Here is a 14826-nt window from a genome sequence, read left to right as displayed (position 1 = left end):
GTCTCGGGATTCCGAGGTGCACCTGAATCTTGACAAGATCATCTGTGGCGGTAGACATAGGCGTGGGGCCCTCAGTCTACTCCGACTCTCCGACAGAGGGACAAAATCGTAAATTCGACGACAAATGATTGAGTTCAGCTTCATTGAGTCTGAAGCTGAGTTCAAAATCATGCCCGTCCTCATGGTCGAGGTTTACTGGCTGAACATGCTACTCCTGATATTTTGGTCAATCATCGGTGTGACTGGAGAAATGTTTAGCCTCATACTTTTGCTCTTTACGTACATTTCTGCATACTGACAATAACCAGAAAGCCATACCCGAGCCGTCAAATTATCTGATACTACTGCTGTATTTGCCTATCGAGTAGTTGAGACTCTGCGTGATAGTACTACTGGTCTACACCTAATGCCTACACTCTTGGCTGCTTACCGTAGTAGAACATCTGGCTGTGCAGCTTGTAGTCCAGTTGCTCTGACATAGCTTGCTGTTTAAACTATACCATTTACGGAACTGGTAGCTCACTCAACGATTGGTGCATCAGATAGATCCGCTTGCTGTAAGTGGGTCAAGGCACTCCACACTTTACGTAAGGCAGCTATGTCTCTAGATACAAAGAAAACATAAATCTCTATCAAGTCTCCATGTCATGCCATGAGAAGATATTCCAGGTTTATCCCGTGTTATATACTCGCATTGTATCCAAGTCCCTCCACATCCCCCTATAATGATGTTCAATCGCAACATCCATCCACGCAAACGACCTCAGCAACCTCAACAACGTCTCCAGATCAGTAATCCTCAAATCACGACAAAGCTTCCAGAAGAATATCATCATTCGATTTGGAGAGTCGGCCTTCAAGTCCATCGCAATCACTACGACACTTGTGCACCACAGTAGCAATGGTCCTGTGATACCTTGGTCCGCTAATAACTGCAACCTCGGACACAACGATTGCAATAGCGGTCCTCTGACGATCGCTGATCGTGGGATCGGATATGTCACATGGATGGCGTACAGGATAGCAGCATGTCGACATGACAAGTATATCTCTCGCGATAGTGATATTCTATCGGCAGATTCATCTCTGAGCTGCAGGATCTGCTCTATGGGATCGTTTTCATCGGGTAAAGAGAAGAGACGATTATGCACAAAATCTCTACTATCGCCTAGCAGGTCCAGAGCCTTGGGGCTGCACGACTCTTCTGAGAAATATTGCAAAATATGGGATAACTCTCCAACGTGCGCGAATGCTGTGACGATCTCCTGCCTCACTGGCGGTTTGAGGGAGAGCAGCAGTTCATCGAATCCGCTCCCAGGTCTTTTGCCGGCTGACTTGTCAAAATTTGTCGCAAAGCTATCTCTATACCGCGGGAACAAGGCGAGTGGGGGATCCAAATTCATAATCTCGCCGTTAACTCCCATCGGTGGATATGCTGGTTTCTGAATGGTGTGCGCTGACCTCATTATATCCGCTACCGAAAGTAACCACGACAGTGCAAAGGTGCGCAGAGACAAGATCCCGCCGAATCTTTCTATCAGGTCATGCACCACTGTCCAGTGCAAGGCATGATAATCGCGACTTCCATATATATCTAAGGCATGAAGGCCCGTAAATACGGGCGTGAAGGGGCTCGGGTCTCGATATAATCGGGGACTGACGCTATCATTAACAGCCAAGAATAGCACGCACATGATGATACTATCTATCGGGGTGGTCCCCGTATAGGTGCTGATCGCCTCTCGAAGAGTCTGAAGAGCTAATCCTTTCAACCGAAACTGTGACTTGGAGCCAGTCTGAAAATCAGGTGCTCCGTACGTTATGCGAAGGACATCTTGATGGTACGTTGTCGACCAGAGTATGGCGTATAGCATCACTTTATCATCATAAGGTGCTGTCCAGGCACGATAACAGGCGGCCGAATAGTCCAGCGGACGGAAATGTGCCCATATCTCTGTGGCGGCGAAGTGTAGAACTTCCTGCACGTTGAATTCGGATGTTGATTCATCGATGCGAATCACGGGGTCGGCATTGCCTGTCCCAAGGCCGGGAATAACGGAAGCTGTATCTAAGCTTGCACGTTGATCTTGAGTCATCTTGTATCTGCCGCACGTGGAACAAAAATGACCGCCTCCTACTGTCCCAGGATCAGCAGGTTCCTTCGGCATCAATTGTCGATATCCCAGCCCACTACCCGGTTCTGCAGACTCCAACAAATCCGACACTCGACAAGTACATACTGCAGAAGGAGGAGGCGGAGGAGGAGGAGGATTTGTCGTCGCCTCCCTCAGCAAACTCTCTATTTCCGCCGCAGCAGCAGATCGTTGCTGATCAACCCTTTCACGTCTAGCACGTCGGAGAATTCTGGATCGTATCGGCCCGCCTCTATTCCTTAGCAATGGGCCCCCAACGAATATGAACTGATTTTCTCGATCGCGAGACGTCATCTATCGACATTATCCTTTTTACTTCGAGGAAAATATTATTATTTCCGATCATTCCTTTGCAATATATTAGCCTTGTTGTCAAAGTGAGAACGCTCGGATGAGGTCTCGTACCAAGAATCCTTTTTGAGTTTAGTCGGGAATTGCCTTGGGAATTTTTCCTGGGAAAACCTTCAATAATCAATATGTTGGACGGGGGCTCCACTATCAATCTATATTATTCATTTTCAACCACTCAGCGTACGGCATCTCGGCATTCGCCCACAATATCAGTCTTATGCGCTTTAGTGCTTACAGATAAGGAATCTATCTCTTGAGAGCTCTGACATCTTTCGCGATAACGACAATATCATACCGATTTTTAGAATCAGCTCGCGGCGGCACGCCTTCAGTGGCGGAAGAAAGGTAGAAACTATTATCTGGTTCAATGAGAGATGCCTGTCGCAGCCAGACACTACCTACACATACCGGATTTTCTTTGATGCTGCTTGGCTTTCCCTTTCCAATCAAGTGTTCACCTCCTCGCCGCTTTTACTCACTGAGTAGAGCTGAGCACGCATCTACCAGAGTCTACTAGGCAAAAACCGATAAAATCCTATACAAACTAGAAAAGGTAGAACACATACTAACTAAACATAAAATGTAGCAAAGCAATGTAATAGTTATCTCGCTGAATTTCAATTTGAGAAGACATTATAAAGAAAACCTGAAATGTTGAAGAGAATCAAGTATTGAGCTGGAGCAGGTAAAAATTCTGAAAGATGATGAGAGAAGGGTCATGATCAGGGCTATAAATAAGTAGACTCACCATCTCAACAGCATTACAGGACTGCATGCTCTCCCTTTTTGGCATGTACTGGATAGACTGAGTGCTTCATAGATGGCCCGGGTAATCAGTGAGATACCAGACTCGCTGAGCAGCTCACTAAGCCTGAGTCCTGGACTGAATTTACTCAGTGAGCTTTGACTGTGAGCCCCCTCACAAAAGCGACGGCTGCTAAGGGAGGAAGTCCCACCAAGCAAAGGAAATATGGTACGTAGAGCTACCTAGGTACTGTTGTGTCGGTGCCAGCGGTTATCGCAATAGATAAGATGAACTTGATAACTACAGAAACGAAGAAAAGTGTTCAATGAGTAGACATTGAAAGTCAGATTAGCCCTAAGAGTCCAGAATTTAAAAAAAAGTTACGGTGTCCATTCTAAGGTGTTAAATAGTAGGAACTTTGGAAAATATTCAAACTGACTGATTTCATTGATCACTCTTCGATATAATCATATATCTTATACTATATATTGAAAGACAACAATTAAAACATCCAAGACAAACGAAACAAGTCTTGATCATTACACATGACGAAATGCCGGGCAGGGAATCAATAATGCATACAAGACAAAAGGAAAAGTGTTTGAAAGCAAATGCAAATTAACACCGAGACTTCATGCCATTGGAACAAAACAAAAAAAAAAGGTCAAAGCAATCTTCTTATTTTATTTTATACGCCGGCGGCTTATGCGACGACAGGACCGGCAGCGATAACTTCCTTAGTAGCTTGGTCGGCATACTTTTGGAAGTTCTCGTTGAAGAGCTTGCCGAGCTTGGTGACCTCCTCGGTGAAATCAGTCGAGGCAGTCCAGCTCTTCTTGGGATTGAGAAGCTCGTCAGGCACACCAGGGCAGGACTTGGGAACATTGAGGTTGAAGATAGGGTAGACTTCGTACTCGGCGTTGGCAAGTTGACCGTTGTGAATGGCGTCCAAGATGGCACGAGTATACTTCAATGGGCAACGCTTACCGCCGGTGGTAGCGCCAGCGCCAACCCAGCCAGTGTTGAGCAACCAGGCATTAGCCTTGTGCTCGGAGATCTTGTCTGCGAGCATCTGGGCGTAGCGCATGGGGTGGAGAGCAAGGAAAGGCTGGGCGAAGCAAGAGGAGAAGGTGGCTTGGGGCTCAGTGACACCGTCCTCGGTTCCGGCCATCTTGGAGGTGTAACCGGAAATGAAGTGGAACATGGTTTGTGCGGTGGTGAGCTTAGAGATGGGTGGGAGAACACCACGAGCATCGCAAGTCAACAAGATGATGTTGGTGGGGTGGTTGTCAGAGATGCAAGGAATCTTAGCGTTGTCAATATACTCAATTGGGTAGGCGCATCGAGTGTTCTCGGTCAATGTAGCGTTATCGTAGTCGACGACACGGGTAGCGGGGTCGAAGACAACATTCTCAAGAATGGAGCCGAACTTGATAGCGTTGAAAATATCGGGTTCCTTCTCGGCTGAGAGACCAATGCACTTGGCGTAGCAGCCACCCTCAATGTTGAAAACACCAGTGTCGGTCCAGCAGTGTTCGTCATCACCGATGAGCGCACGCTTGGGGTCAGCGGAAAGAGTGGTCTTGCCAGTGCCCGAAAGACCGAAGAAAACAGTGACATCGCCGTTCTGACCCTGGTTGGCAGAAGAGTGGAGAGTCAAGACATTGTGCTTAACAGGCATCTCATAAAAGAGAACAGTGAAGACACCCTTCTTCATTTCACCGGCATATTCGGTACCCAAAATGACCATCTCCTTTTCGGCAAAGTTAATGGCAACCGATGTAGCCGAGGTCATACCCTCTGTGAAGCGGTTAGCCGGGAAAGAACCGGCATTATAGATAACATAGTCGGGATGGAAGTGCTCGAGCTCCTTGGGAGTAGGGCGGATCAACATGTTACGCATGAACAAGGCATGGTAGGCACGGGCGCAGACCACACGGACATTGATGCGGTAGCGCTCATCCCAGCCGGCAAAGCCATCAACGACGTAAATGCGATTTCTTGTGTTGAGGTAGTCGACAGCTCGCTCACGGTTGATTCGCCAGACCTAGCATCGCCCGATTAGTACTAGACCATACACAAGGATGATGATGTCATGTCATGTGAAGACGATTTGGTTTTTTTGCGGGGAAATGCTTGGCAGGTTGTCTAGCCGAGAACGCTGCATTTTTACATGAGTGGTTTTTTGTACAGGAAAAAAATGAGACATTTTTGTGCGACTGAACTGTAAGAAAGAAAAGAAAACAACAAAAAAGAAATTCGCGCATTCCATCTGCCAGCACAGGAGGAGTAGTGACACAAGCATCAAAACAAGCATTGACCCACGGCATATTGTATGCAAGGCGGCATGGGTGGAACCCTGCAAGGGTAATTGCCCACGCGACACTGCTTGAACTTGCAGAATGCTGTGTATAGACGACATGCAAAGAAGGGGGGGAAGGTGGAAAAAAAAAAGAACAAAAAAATGACTCATGGAATTCCTACATACCTCAGGGCTCATAGGCTTATTGACTGGTCCCCACCACACATCCTTTTCTGAAGTCGGCTCCTTCACAACACGCTTGTCGGAGGGGGAGCGTCCAGTTTTGGCACCAGAGTAGGCGGTTAAAGCACCGGAGGATGTGATAGCAGTACCGGTTTCGTAGACGAGAGCATCTTCATAGAGAGCGGCAACAGAGGGGTTGGCAACCTAGAATTGGTGAGTTAACGTCATGGCGTGGCCATAAGAGTAAGATGGCTTACAATAGCGACACGCTCGTAGTCAATGTGGGCGGTCTCGTGAAGCTCTTCCTCAAGTTCTGTGGCGCCTTTACCTGGTCTAAAGCAATAGTTAGCACGGTCAACGACGTCGCCGGTATGGGAAGACATACTGAACACCACCAGGGTGGAGGGCAGTTCTGTTAACGGATTGAGTAATCATTTTGAGAGACGAAGAGTGGTAGTTGTTTTTCTGTTGCTTCGCGACTTGTTGTCGGATGAAATCTGAATGCAAAGGACCAGGAGAAACCGGGCGGCCAAGGGGTATATTAGTAGCTGTTGAAGCGACCTGCGATGCGGGATTCATCGTGACTGCAACTGGCAGGGATAGCAGTTAGTTGCCATATTCGGAACGAATCCCCACAGGCTGGACGGAGAATATCGGGGAGCACGATGACAAACCTGAGTGGTTTAGGCACGAATTTCGCTGATAATGCCGCTGTGAACACTGGATAATAGGTTCGACGAGGAGTTTTGCCTGGGCAGCGAAGAGTCCGAAATGACCCGAGAATTGCGGATATAGTCACTGGAAATTTACCCAAATCAGCCGAGTTTCTGCAATTGCGCTAAGATCCGGCTTGGATTCCAGACTGCTCGTACGTGGTTCCAAATAGACAGCGGGTCGTACAAAGAGTACAGGAGGTGGGAAGGGTGAAGATGAAGCAAAAGCGGGAAGCGGAAGGTAATTGTCCACGGGGAAGTCAAGTCACTTGACATGCCTTACCAAACTCTTTCTTTCTCCTTATTGCTTTTTGGTACGATTCACTTTTCTTCTACGTATCTTCGCTTCTATTTTAAACTGATTTTTACTTTGCCGATGATCACAACGACTGCGTCGACAACTTGGCCACAAAGATGTAGAATGACCTCATTACTCTCCTTCAAGCCGACGGCCATACAAAGTGGCAATACTCATACTCATACCCGAAGCATCATCGGATGCACGCTGAGCTGAATGCTCGGTAAACGGGGCATTACGTACCGTTTATCTATACATCTGGACCGATGTCAGCGTAATAATATAATATGCGGAGTTCTATGCTAGTTTTCGTGGGGGAGAACCCATCTGGCTGTACGGAGTAAAGGTCAATCTTGCCTTGGATAATCACGGCTAGCCGAGGATATTCCCCCGCCTTTTTTTTTCGCTGGCATCGCCACTGCCGGAGAGCATGGCCTGGCCTGGCCTGGCCTATTTCCCGCGATTATTGCTAGACTTACTAAGAGAGACTTATGCGGAGTCACGAGTCATACATTGTTCGCCAAAGTTGCCTTTCTACGGACTTCAGTATCCAAAATCCAGGGGCTAAATGTCTGAGCTTTCAGGTCACGATGTGCTGTCGAAATTTCAAAGCCCGCAATCCATTGGCCGTCAAGACGCCATACATCCCGACTCGTTCACTCCAATAACATCAGATCAAATGCAAATCGAATCCGTACCCATCAAGAGCCGTTTCACAGTACATTCGTAGCAAACACCGTCCAATTGATTGTTCTTGTGGACGATCCTCCGACTTTTCCCGGGAAGTCCTAGTACAAATAGCCCAATATAGAAATTAGGGCAAACCCCACACAGAATCTAGAAAACCACTGCCCAATAAGGCTCATTGATTACATCTGACTACATATTTCGTTCTCGTTCGATAGATAGATAGATAACTTGCAGATTCAAGCAGCCAACGAAGATAAGCAATTCGAGTTCTCGTGTCAATTCGGAACATAATTGCGCTCTTTTTCCTTCCTTTTTGCTCTCTAAGGAACTGCCTGGACAGCCCAAATCCCAATCGAACTGCACGACACGAAAGTCTTAAAATCGCTCAAGCCATGTTTCACAGTCGAATTCAAAACCATATTCGAGACTCTGTGTTATAAATAGATTAAATTAAGCCTAGCGTTAGGTATCCCAGCTGAGTCGTGTGTGTGTGTGTGTACATGTGCCGAACACACATTCCGATTTGAATCTGGCCTGGGACTTACCCGATGGCTTTTTGCGATCTATCATAACGACTTAAAAAGGGCTCCTACATCTTCCGAGGTCTTTGAACAAGTTGCTTACATCAGAATAATGGGCGAAAACCATCTGGAATATGAACTAGGTATTCACGTGAAAACTCTGAGTTACGGTCCGTATGTTTTGTTGCTGTGTTGTGATTCGTTGATCTATAAGACTATAACCATGTGTCGTGTGCTTCTATCCGTTGTCTCCGAAGAACAACATAGTCTAACTTACTAAATAGAGTGTTCGTATCTACTGCTCGATTCAAGAAAGGATATCACTGAATTTTTACGACCAAGTTACATAACGTCCGGTCACCATCTGATCCAGCACTTGTAATGTCACATTCTCGTTGCATCAGACGCAAAGAGCGTGCCTAGCTTCATCTAGGATCTGTTTCTAGCCTCAATCATCGGCGGAGCTTCGGCTTTTCGACCTACTCTGCATCAGTGGTGCTTGTACGCTTCGAGACAAGAGTCTCAGACCTACCCTCGGTATCTTGAAAACCGTCCTCCTTGCGCGGTGGTGCCATGTCGGGAACGGCGAGACATGACACAATGAGGAGCCTTGTCTTCTGATGTCATTGAAGCAAGAGCCTGGAAGGATCGTTAGAAAATAGCATCAGACGAAGGCCGCCATGACTTACGAAGGAATCCGTGTTATGACAGAAGAACAAATACACCCCGTGTATCGTCTTTTTTACTGCCATAACACCAATTGCAGCTTCACAAAGACTGTTCTTCACGCTTGGATGTTCTAAAGAGGGTTTAGCATACACTCAAACGTCAAAGGGCAAAGCACTCACCCATAAAGTCTACATCCACCATGGACTTGATTGCTTCCTCCTCGGTAACGATTTCTGTCATTCCAGCTTCGTTCCTGCGATCGCTGTAATATATTCGGCTAGCACAGGTGTTCGCAGCTAAAGTCGTCGCGATATGCTCGCCTGTCCCGGATGTGACTGCAGCTACACTTGTCTGCTCTGGATCTTGGGGATCCTCAGGAATCACTGCTGTACCGATACCCACCAGTGCTGCTGGGCCCACCCTTCCAGAGTGTTTCATGCCTATGCCACCGGATGAGGAACCTGCTGCAATCCTACCGTAGCAGTCAACAGCGATAGCCCCGATTGTATCAGTAATTGTGTCGACGTTGTCTACCGGGGGCTCGTGTTCGTCAGTGGATGTAGCATCGCCTGAATGCTCTTCAATGGATTCTCTTATATGGTGTGTACCGTCCGTTGGGACTATAGTAGGTTCGGGTGATACTATATCAAGGACGACAGTAGTGTCTAACTCCTTGGAAGACACAGTCTCAGGGAGACTGGACGGTGGCGACATAAGCACTGCAGGATTCACTGTTGTTGAGAAGGTGGCAGAACTACTCGAGGCTTCCATATGTAAGACTTCTCCCCCAGCCTGTGTTGCAGTCTGGGCTTCTTGCGCCAGTCTGGCTGATTCCACCTCTTGCTGCCATCTTAACCATCTCGCTTTAGCCGTTGGAGATACCAGAGTATCATTTTCCACTATGGACAGACCCTGCATGTAGGCGAACTCAGTAGCTCCCTTACCGACGAGGAAGTTTGGAGGAACTCGTTGCAGAGAGAGCGGTTTCTTCTGAGAATCAAGAATCACGCGGGCCGCAGAAATAGGATTTTTGACATCTTTGACGTGGTCAGCCTGTAGTTGCACTGGCATCTTGCTGGGGGAAACGAGGTCACTCACGAGAACAAGCTCCAACTGCTCCACTGCGTCCTAGATGATCCATTATAGTTGCATCGCATTCGACGTTGCCTTCAATTGTAAGGTTGCTTCCATATCCAGCATTGGTGATTTCTCGATCCTCCATCAATCTAAGGGCTATCTCAACAGCGTCTAGAGCAGAGCCTCCATTCTTGAGCATAGTCATTGCAACTTTGGCCGCACTATTCTGTGTCAGTTGCTAACCTCATGAAATCCGAGGCTCAGCAGAAGTACTCACTCGTTGCAGGTCCTAAGATGCACGCGCTCGTTTTGATAGCTATGGAATCCAGCACCTGCGTGCACATAGATAGCACAGATGTCCCCTGCATCTCTTGAACGGGGTGACATTTCGCTCGTAGGTTTGGTTAGTTAAAAGTCGGATTGCATGAGCACGAACGTCTTGCTGTCGATATAATAGCAGTGCGGATATGACAACGGGCACGGCAAACACTCAGGAAGACGATGACCTATAGGCGCAGGACGAGTAATTGGTACCTGAATGCATTATTTTTAGGAAGTTAATCGAGGTTGGATGGAGCTGTCAGAAGTTGTTCAAGATACAGAAGCATACCAATTCGAGCCACTAGGAGCAATGGACAATGCCGGTCAGGGAAAGAGACCAAGCGCCGACTGGTCGATAAATCAATGAAAGACTGATTGAAAGATAGTGTAGGGAAGTAAGAATAGCTGGATAAGACTAGGTAGCCTTTTCTCTTTAGAGCTAAAGGTGCTGGACTTGACAGTCGACAATGGATGGATATATGTGATGATAGGCAATAAGAAGAGAAACTAAAGAGAGAGCAAAGATGCTGACTGTGAGGAAGATCTTGTCAGCCACTCAGAGAGGGAAGTCACGATGGACGACGTCCTGTGTGAGTTGCTCCTTCCTTATTTGTTTGTCCCAGCACAGCAAGAGGCAGAGGGGGAATATATTTCTCAGAGAACCTCATCCTCTACCACTGCATTCAACAGCACAGAGCTGAAGAAACCCTACAAGCACAATACTCTATAGACATCTCATCTTTTTCAATATCTCCAGCTCAGATCAGATCCTCAGTTCGAAATCAAAGATGATATCAAACATTGGCTTGGCGTAGACTGACCGCCTTCGCTATCGCTGCCGCCTAAGCGCGATCCACTCGTTGTCTGTCTGGATGCTTGTTGACCCCGCGCCTTACTTGGTCAACACACCAGGTAGTTGAGTTTCATTATAAAAACATTGCTTCTCGAACGCATCTTTTGATCATTCTTTCTGCATCTGCATTGAGCTGCTCCCGCGGACTCGGGGTCACGTCTCAATATGACTTCCCAAACACCAGCCGTTGTCATGGACAAGTACGTCAGCTCCACATTGTTCAGTCTCCTATGATGATGCATTCTAACATTGTGAACTCTCTAGCGGAACTGGATATTCCAAAATAGGTGCGAATAGTCGTATATGATTCAATAGCTTGTTCTCAATTTCTCACGCTCTTCCTAGGTTTTGCCGGTAACGATTCTCCCTCGTTTGTTTTCCCTACCGCAATTGCGACAAAAGCTGCAGGTGGAGGAGCTACCGCAGCTTCTGGGCGACCAGCTGTTGCGAACAAGCCTTCATTTCTAGGTGGAGGAGGTGGCGGAGGCGGCCATTTGTCAGGAAAGCGAGGTACAGAAGATTTGGACTTCTTCATCGGAGACGAGGCACTCGCTGCTGCCAACGGACCGGGATATGGAATCCATTATCCCATCAGACACGGCCAAATTGAAAACTGGGATCATATGGAGCGATTTTGGTCAAACTCGATATTCAAGTATCTCCGAGTGGAGCCTGAGGATCATTACTTCTTGCTTACTGAGCCGGTATTTGCCCCGACCATTATTGGTAACGATCATTCACTGACACCAGTACCATGATATAGCCTCTAAATCCGCCCGAGAATCGAGAGAATACTGCCGAAATCATGTTCGAATCGTTCAACTGTGCAGGTCTTTATATCGCCGTGCAGGCCGTTCTGGCTTTGGCGGCCTCATGGACGTCATCGAAAGTGACTGATAGATCCCTTACTGGTACCGTTATCGACTCTGGTGATGGTGTCACTCACGTTATTCCCGTTGCCGAAGGTTACGTTATCGGCTCTTCTATCAAGAGTATTCCAATTGCTGGTAGAGATATTACCTACTTCGTTCAAAGCTTACTTCGAGACCGCGGCGAGCCGGACAGCAGCTTGAAGACGGCTGAGAAGGTGAAGGAAGAATATTGCTACGTATGCCCGGATATTGTGAAGGAATTTGCTCGTTATGACCGCGAACCGGACCGTTTCCTCAAACACACCGTGACTTCTCCCAATGGACGCTCAATCCAGATCGATGTCGGCTACGAACGATTCCTCGCTCCTGAAATCTTCTTCAACCCGGAGATCTACTCTTCAGACTTCCTCACCCCTCTACCAACCGTCGTTGACGGCGTGATTCAATCCTCCCCTATTGACGTCAGGAGAGGTCTGTACAAGAACATTGTTCTTTCCGGTGGTTCCACTCTGTACAAAGATTTCGGCCGTCGTCTGCAGCGTGATATTCGACACCTGGTAGACGCCCGTATCCGCGCATCTGAAGCTCGTAGCGGTGGCGCTAAGAGTGGAGGGTTGGAAGTGCAAGTCGTTACGCACAAACGACAAAGACACGGTCCCTGGTTCGGTGGAAGTTTGCTCGGTCAAACACCTGAATTCCGCAGTTACTGCCACACCAAGGCTGAGTACGATGAAATTGGTCCCAGTATTGTGCGAAGATTCGCTCTACTTGGTGGACCAGGAGGCGCTTAATATGCTGAAAATTGATCGGCGCAATTGCCTATGGCGCAGCCCGTATGTGCTTAAAAACTTGGTATATGAGGTGCAAGAGGGGAGTGTGATGTTTTCTTAACTTTGTTAACACTGAATCTTTATAGGTAGAGCGCTGTATATAGCAGTTTTCAATGAATGAAGCTTCATTTCAAGCTTGATCAATTCTATTAGTAGAATGAGGGGTAAAATTAAAGGCATACCTATGGAATCCTATGTTTATTCCACAATATGCAGTCATGAATGAGCAGGCTGGGATGCAAACTAGCACTAGAGAGTAGCTATATGTGATGCAAAGAATCATAACATCCAAGATATACAATAATACAAAAAGAGAAAAAGAGAAAAAGAATCAAATATGACACAATGCCTGACGCTAGCCCGAAAATTTGGCTACGAATTAAACCTCCTTCTCAACTGAAACAGCCGTAGCTGCACCTTCAGTCTTTGATTCAGTAGTCGCTGGTGGTGTTGTTGCTTTTGCTCCAGGCTTTTTGACCACTTTATTCAAAATCGCCAAACCTTCCACATGGCCCGTTTGCGGGAAGAAATCGAACCCTCTAATACTCTCAATTTCGTATCGGATACCATTCGGCGAATCATTCTGAACTAAAAAACCGACATCGCGAGCTTGGGTGTGCACATTACAACTGACATAGGCGACACGTCGAGGACCGTAGTCGAGTAGCTGTTGCAGGAAATCCTTACTGCAACCTTTGCGTGGAGGATCAATGACGATCAAGGTCTCATCAGGTGGATAGGGAACTTTTGAGAAGAGTAAGCTTGCATCAGCAGCTGCAAATCCGGTGTTTGGGAGATTGTTGTGTTTGGCATTTTCCCGTGCATTCTCAATTGAGTGTACGTCGATATCAATGCCGAGGGATGATTTGAACATTTGGGACAGTGTTACTGTGAATAATCCACAGCCGGAATAGGCATCGATCAAGTATTTGATGGGCTTTTCGCCCTCTTTTAGTTCCTTCGGATGAACGTTTTGGCGCATGAATTCCGTGAAACCGGAGAGGATGGAGTTGTTATTTTGGAAGAATGCGCCGGCCTTGGTTCGTAACTCGTAGTCGTCCACCCACTCAACCACGTAACCATTGTGATCCCTCACGTATCGCTTCTCTTCGACGTAATCGGGATGGTCTGTCTTGTATATAATCTCGTCCGACATAGCGGCATGGCTTTCAGAGAATTCGGATATGGGTATGCGTCGTGTCGATTCCCGCAATAGAATAGTTGCACCTTGTGTATATCCAGCGATGGACTCCGCAACTCGTTGCCTCTCCTTCTTCAGTCCTAGGCGAACAATATCGGTACCCAGCGGACAGTCTTCAATGTCCATATTCTTATGCTGGTTCTTCATATTGAAGCCGATAGGAGGGACCTCAGGGTCCACTTTTACGGTGTCATCACGATTATGCTTGAAACGTCCCGGCCTTCCGAAATGCGGTGTCAATTTTGTGCGGTAGCCATATTGAAGTGGCGAGGGGAATGTGTCGCCGATTGGTGGTATGACTTCAGGAATCAAGCCTGAGAAATTGGCGTATGCTTTTTCCACCACCCTCTTCTTGTGCTCTAGTTGATCCTTGTAAGAGAGCATCTGAAGCTGACAACCAGAGCACTTGCCAAAGTATTGACACTTGATTTGGGTATCGTCTCTCTTAGGGCCAGGGTCGATGACCTCGAGGAAGTCTGTGATAGTATAGCCCTCCTTGGGATGGTGTCTTATGATTTTAGCGAGTACTTTATCGCCCGGCACTGTAAACGGTACAACATAGACGTGATTCCCATCTTCGGATACAGCCAACCCGTCGCCTCCAGACGATATCTCGGAGACAGTAAGTTCAATCTCTGTAAACGGCTCTGGCAAACTTTTCTTCGTTGTCTCTTCCGTCAGAGTTTGCGCATCCACACCCTTACTTCGACGTTCTCGCTCGAGTAACTGCTGACAATCCAATTGTAGATTCTGCTCTGCACGTTCGCCGGCATCCCATGCATCCATTGCATCCTTAACCGTCCTCCTCTTCTTTTTTGAATGCTGCTTACTGTTTGGCGAGATCTGTTTCATTTTGTTCTGTCGCACTATGTTCCGTAGGTAGCTCGCTATCTTGGATTCAATCGGGTCTGAATTGGCATTGTTTGGTGACCAGTAAATACCGTAGGCGCGAACAGAGACAGGTACGTGGGAGGATTGAAATCGTAGTGGACGCTGCAGTACGCTGAGACGAGGCCTGAACATTTGGCTTATAACATTGAATGCCAC

The 14826-nt window shown here is 47.3% G+C and overlaps 5 protein-coding genes across 7 annotated transcripts, besides 2 other annotated features; 1 reads left to right on the top strand and 4 right to left on the bottom strand.

The window, feature by feature from the left end:
* Positions 1-519: 519 nt before the first annotated feature.
* On the bottom strand, positions 520-2613 carry TSTA_065270 (uncharacterized protein; the record flags this gene model as incomplete). Its single annotated transcript, XM_002340417.1, has 2 exons — positions 690-2613; positions 520-555 (listed from the first exon to the last, which is right to left on the bottom strand). Exons 1-2 carry the CDS (start codon positions 2445-2447, stop codon positions 520-522), a joined length of 1794 nt encoding a protein of 597 aa, XP_002340458.1. The 5' UTR covers positions 2448-2613.
* Positions 2244-2271: a microsatellite.
* A 1299-nt stretch (positions 2614-3912) lies between the features above and the next one.
* TSTA_065260 (phosphoenolpyruvate carboxykinase AcuF) lies at positions 3913-6634 on the bottom strand. The gene is made up of 4 exons (XM_002340416.1): positions 6120-6634; positions 5992-6067; positions 5738-5938; positions 3913-5296 (listed from the first exon to the last, which is right to left on the bottom strand). The coding sequence occupies exons 1-4, from the start codon at positions 6311-6313 to the stop codon at positions 3953-3955; spliced, it is 1815 nt and encodes a 604-aa protein (XP_002340457.1). The 5' UTR covers positions 6314-6634; the 3' UTR covers positions 3913-3952.
* A 542-nt stretch (positions 6635-7176) lies between these two features.
* Positions 7177-7197: a microsatellite.
* A 1070-nt stretch (positions 7198-8267) lies between these two features.
* TSTA_065250 (asparaginase family protein) lies at positions 8268-10193 on the bottom strand. 3 transcript variants are annotated; one of them, XM_002340413.1, is made up of 6 exons: positions 9980-10193; positions 9724-9923; positions 8805-9662; positions 8646-8755; positions 8489-8595; positions 8268-8435 (listed from the first exon to the last, which is right to left on the bottom strand). In XM_002340413.1, the coding sequence occupies exons 1-6, from the start codon at positions 10087-10089 to the stop codon at positions 8405-8407; spliced, it is 1416 nt and encodes a 471-aa protein (XP_002340454.1). In that variant the 5' UTR covers positions 10090-10193; the 3' UTR covers positions 8268-8404. The 3 variants fall into 3 exon arrangements, with proteins under 3 accessions (XP_002340454.1, XP_002340456.1, XP_002340455.1); XM_002340415.1 differs by having other exon boundaries at positions 8646-9662; XM_002340414.1 differs by having other exon boundaries at positions 8268-8595.
* A 719-nt stretch (positions 10194-10912) lies between these two features.
* On the top strand, positions 10913-12716 carry TSTA_065240 (Arp2/3 complex subunit (Arp3), putative). Its single transcript, XM_002340412.1, has 4 exons — positions 10913-11076; positions 11141-11163; positions 11222-11580; positions 11640-12716. Exons 1-4 carry the CDS (start codon positions 11042-11044, stop codon positions 12537-12539), a joined length of 1317 nt encoding a protein of 438 aa, XP_002340453.1. The 5' UTR covers positions 10913-11041; the 3' UTR covers positions 12540-12716.
* A 195-nt stretch (positions 12717-12911) lies between these two features.
* TSTA_065230 (tRNA(m5U54)methyltransferase) lies at positions 12912-14802 on the bottom strand (the record flags this gene model as incomplete). The annotated part of the gene is made up of 2 exons (XM_002340411.1): positions 12912-14622; positions 14647-14802. 2 exons carry the CDS (start codon positions 14800-14802, stop codon positions 12958-12960), a joined length of 1821 nt encoding a protein of 606 aa, XP_002340452.1. The 3' UTR covers positions 12912-12957.
* Between the last annotated feature and the right edge of the window lie 24 nt (positions 14803-14826).

The sequence above is a fragment of the Talaromyces stipitatus genome, genomic scaffold (genome assembly GCF_000003125.1).
Source record: "Talaromyces stipitatus ATCC 10500 scf_1105507295523 genomic scaffold, whole genome shotgun sequence".
In the NCBI taxonomy this organism is placed as follows: domain Eukaryota; kingdom Fungi; phylum Ascomycota; class Eurotiomycetes; order Eurotiales; family Trichocomaceae; genus Talaromyces; species Talaromyces stipitatus.
Note: the sequence above shows the minus strand (reverse complement) of the source record. Positions and strands in the feature narration are given on the sequence as shown.

What these genes read in the sequence shown, in the direction of transcription:
- TSTA_065260 (XM_002340416.1), bottom strand. Translation starts at nt 6,313, where the DNA reads ATGAATCCCGCATCGCAGGTCGCTTCAACAGCTACTAATATACCCCTT. An exon ending in CTCCACCCTGGTGGTGTTCA is followed by an intron (nt 6,068 to 6,119) that starts GTATGTCTTCCC and finishes CTATTGCTTTAG; the next exon opens with ACCAGGTAAAGGCGCCACAG. An exon ending in ATAAGCCTATGAGCCCTGAG is followed by an intron (nt 5,297 to 5,737) that starts GTATGTAGGAAT and finishes GGGCGATGCTAG; the next exon opens with GTCTGGCGAATCAACCGTGA.
- TSTA_065250 (XM_002340413.1), bottom strand. Translation starts at nt 10,089, where the DNA reads ATGTCACCCCGTTCAAGAGATGCAGGGGACATCTGTGCTATCTATGTG. An exon ending in AGCAGTTGGAGCTTGTTCTC is followed by an intron (nt 9,663 to 9,723) that starts GTGAGTGACCTC and finishes ACCACGTCAAAG; the next exon opens with ATGTCAAAAATCCTATTTCT. An exon ending in GTCATAACACGGATTCCTTC is followed by an intron (nt 8,596 to 8,645) that starts GTAAGTCATGGC and finishes CGATCCTTCCAG; the next exon opens with GCTCTTGCTTCAATGACATC.
- TSTA_065240 (XM_002340412.1), top strand. Translation starts at nt 11,042, where the DNA reads ATGACTTCCCAAACACCAGCCGTTGTCATGGACAA. An exon ending in CCAGCCGTTGTCATGGACAA is followed by an intron (nt 11,077 to 11,140) that starts GTACGTCAGCTC and finishes TGAACTCTCTAG; the next exon opens with CGGAACTGGATATTCCAAAA. An exon ending in AACTGGATATTCCAAAATAG is followed by an intron (nt 11,164 to 11,221) that starts GTGCGAATAGTC and finishes CGCTCTTCCTAG; the next exon opens with GTTTTGCCGGTAACGATTCT.